Source organism: Cariama cristata, unplaced genomic scaffold (assembly GCF_000690535.1).
Source record: "Cariama cristata isolate BGI_N322 unplaced genomic scaffold, ASM69053v1 scaffold38638, whole genome shotgun sequence".
In the NCBI taxonomy this organism is placed as follows: domain Eukaryota; kingdom Metazoa; phylum Chordata; class Aves; order Cariamiformes; family Cariamidae; genus Cariama; species Cariama cristata.
The window spans coordinates 1,156-3,527 of NW_009631314.1; the positions used below are offsets into that span (position 1 = coordinate 1,156).

Below are 2,372 nucleotides of genomic sequence, written 5' to 3' on the forward strand. Positions count from 1 at the left end.
GATGTGATTCGTGTCGGACCCTGCTATAACACTGGCTTCTTTCATCGCTCTGCTCCTCCCTCCTTGGGCATGGTTAGAAGCAGCGTATCCTTGCAGGCTGCTTTGTTACAAGTAGCTGGGATATTTCATATATGCCTGGCATGTGCCTGTGCATGGGTCTCTGTAGAAGTGGCTACAGCCCTGTCCATCTTTGTACCAGTGCAGTAATCCTGTTGGAGAGCAGGATTCTGGGTTCCCCTGGCATGGCTCGGGGGGTGTTGGTGTCCCCAAAGCATCTAGGCTTCCCCACAGGCTCTGGTCAGGGCTGATGTGGACTAGGCTGTGAGCAGATGCCTTGTGGTTGACGGCAGTGCTGCTGTAACAGGCCTGGCTGGGTGATGGCTTCTGATCTCTGCCGATTCATTAAAGCCTCGGTCACTTCTGTGGTCGTGCTCTTGGCGAACGCGTGGCGCCCGTGGGCTCTCGGCAATTTCACTAGCTCCTGGTATGTATGACTGAACTGAGGTGGCTGTTTCTGGGGAACAGCCTCTTCAACCTGCGTTAAGACTGGACATGGCTTTTGCTCTTTCTCCGGGTTATTGGTGAATCTCTGGGAGAAAGGAAGCCTAGAGCATAGCTGGCTCTTTGGGGCTTGAGTCGCTGGGGTTGTGGGCACTACAGCCATCAGCTGAGCCCTGCTGCTGCCTCAGGTCAGGGCAGTGCTGTAGAAAACCTGGCCTGCCAGTGCCTTGACACAGCTTGGCAGACCTCTGAACCTGTTAATCTTTCTCACGTTGCTGATGAGAGAGCTTGTTTCAAGCAATGCTCATGTCCGGATCACATGAGTAAACTGACTTTGTGCTAAATGGAAGTTGTCATAGAGCTGTGGTGTGGTAGATAAATAGGACTGTGATTGATGGCCTGGCAGGATTACAGCAGCTGGGGAGAAGAGCCATTAGCATAAGTCATCTACGTAGTGTTTATAGCTTAAACTGTCATGCCAGCTCAAGCTGACAGGCAAGAAACCTTCAGGATGACTGCTGCATGGACAAAGCGTGCGTGTGAAGTGTGGCGAAGCTTAACATGCACGCAAGTGTATGGGAGCGCGGCCTCTGTAGGAGAGTGGATAAAGCACCCTGGCTTTACTTTGGCTTCCTGTGGTCTGCCGCTGACCTGAAAGCAGACCTCAGCTGCCCTGCGCTAACTGCTAAAGCTGCTACAGACTGAGTCACTCTCATCTGCTCCCTCTAGGCTGAGGCAGAAGTGGCATCTTTGAATCGCCGTATCCAGCTGGTAGAGGAGGAGCTAGACCGAGCCCAGGAACGCCTTGCCACAGCTCTGCAGAAGCTGGAAGAGGCAGAGAAGGCTGCAGATGAAAGTGAAAGGTGAGCAAGGGCTGCTGTTCTCACTCTGTCAAACATTTCAGATATGTTCCTGAGGGCCTGGTGCCATCAAACTCTTGGGTTTCCTGGAGGGTTGGAAGTAGGTACCACATCAAGGCTGGATGTGGGAGTCAGTACCCGCTTACGCGGAGCAACTAAAACAACACTGTTGGCCGTGAGCGAGTATCTTGGAACCTGAGGCTAAGGAGTGAGTAAGTGCTGTGTGTTACCATGCATCCCTGCCTCTAAGGGAGGAGAAATAAGTGGGTTTTGGGACACCGCTGACTTGTAAAGGTGGCTGCTGGTGGGGAAGCCTCTCTTCGTGCTGCCTCTGCTGGCATCCTCCCTTCCGGCGGACATCCCCTGACCTGGCAATGTGATTCAGAGGGGAGTGCTCCACTTCCAGCTGGATGTGCTTGTTGCTGCACACGCTGTAGTGAGCAGCCTGACCCAGCTGATGTCCTGCCATAAAGACGGACTTGGCTCTTCCTGTATTCCAGCTCAGAAAGCGCTTGGCTCAGCCATGTGGAATCCCTAAGACAGCCTGGCTGCTTCTTCTCGGCAGCACCATGTTTCTCTTGGTCCAGGAGCCCAATGAGCTGCTGGAGTAATGCTCCAAGGAACCGTTAATTCTGAGCAATCGAGGCTGCTGTATTTGCATCAGCCCAGCAGTGTCTGCCTTTCTGTACTACCCTCTGCACTTGGAGGTGTTGTGGCTCATAAGGAAGTAACGTGGTCCCAGGGGAGCGCTGTTAATGCTCTGAAACTCATTACGCTGCTGGCTTGTACAGGATTGTTTTACACGTCTCCCCTCCCTGTGCTCTCTTCTCTGGGCAGAGGCATGAAAGTCATTGAAAACAGAGCTCTGAAGGATGAGGAGAAGATGGAACTGCAGGAGATCCAGCTCAAGGAAGCCAAGCACATTGCAGAGGAGGCGGACAGGAAGTATGAGGAGGTGAGACCCTTGGATGCTCGAGTACAGCTGACCCTGGCCAGGAGAGGCGGCTCCTC

At 53.4% G+C, this 2,372-nt stretch overlaps 1 protein-coding gene across 3 annotated transcripts in view; it reads left to right on the forward strand.

The window, feature by feature from the left end:
* The first annotated feature begins 1,234 nt into the window (after positions 1 to 1,234).
* Positions 1,235 to 2,372, forward strand: part of TPM3 (tropomyosin 3) — a 12,218-nt gene continuing 11,080 nt past the window's right edge. For all 3 annotated transcript variants that reach the window (XM_009705895.1, XM_009705894.1, XM_009705896.1), the window contains exons 1-2: positions 1,235 to 1,364; positions 2,199 to 2,316. In XM_009705895.1, coding sequence (XP_009704197.1) covers positions 2,203 to 2,316 — 114 coding nt within the window. In that variant the 5' untranslated portion in view covers positions 1,235 to 1,364; positions 2,199 to 2,202. The remainder of the gene's footprint in view (positions 1,365 to 2,198; positions 2,317 to 2,372) is intronic.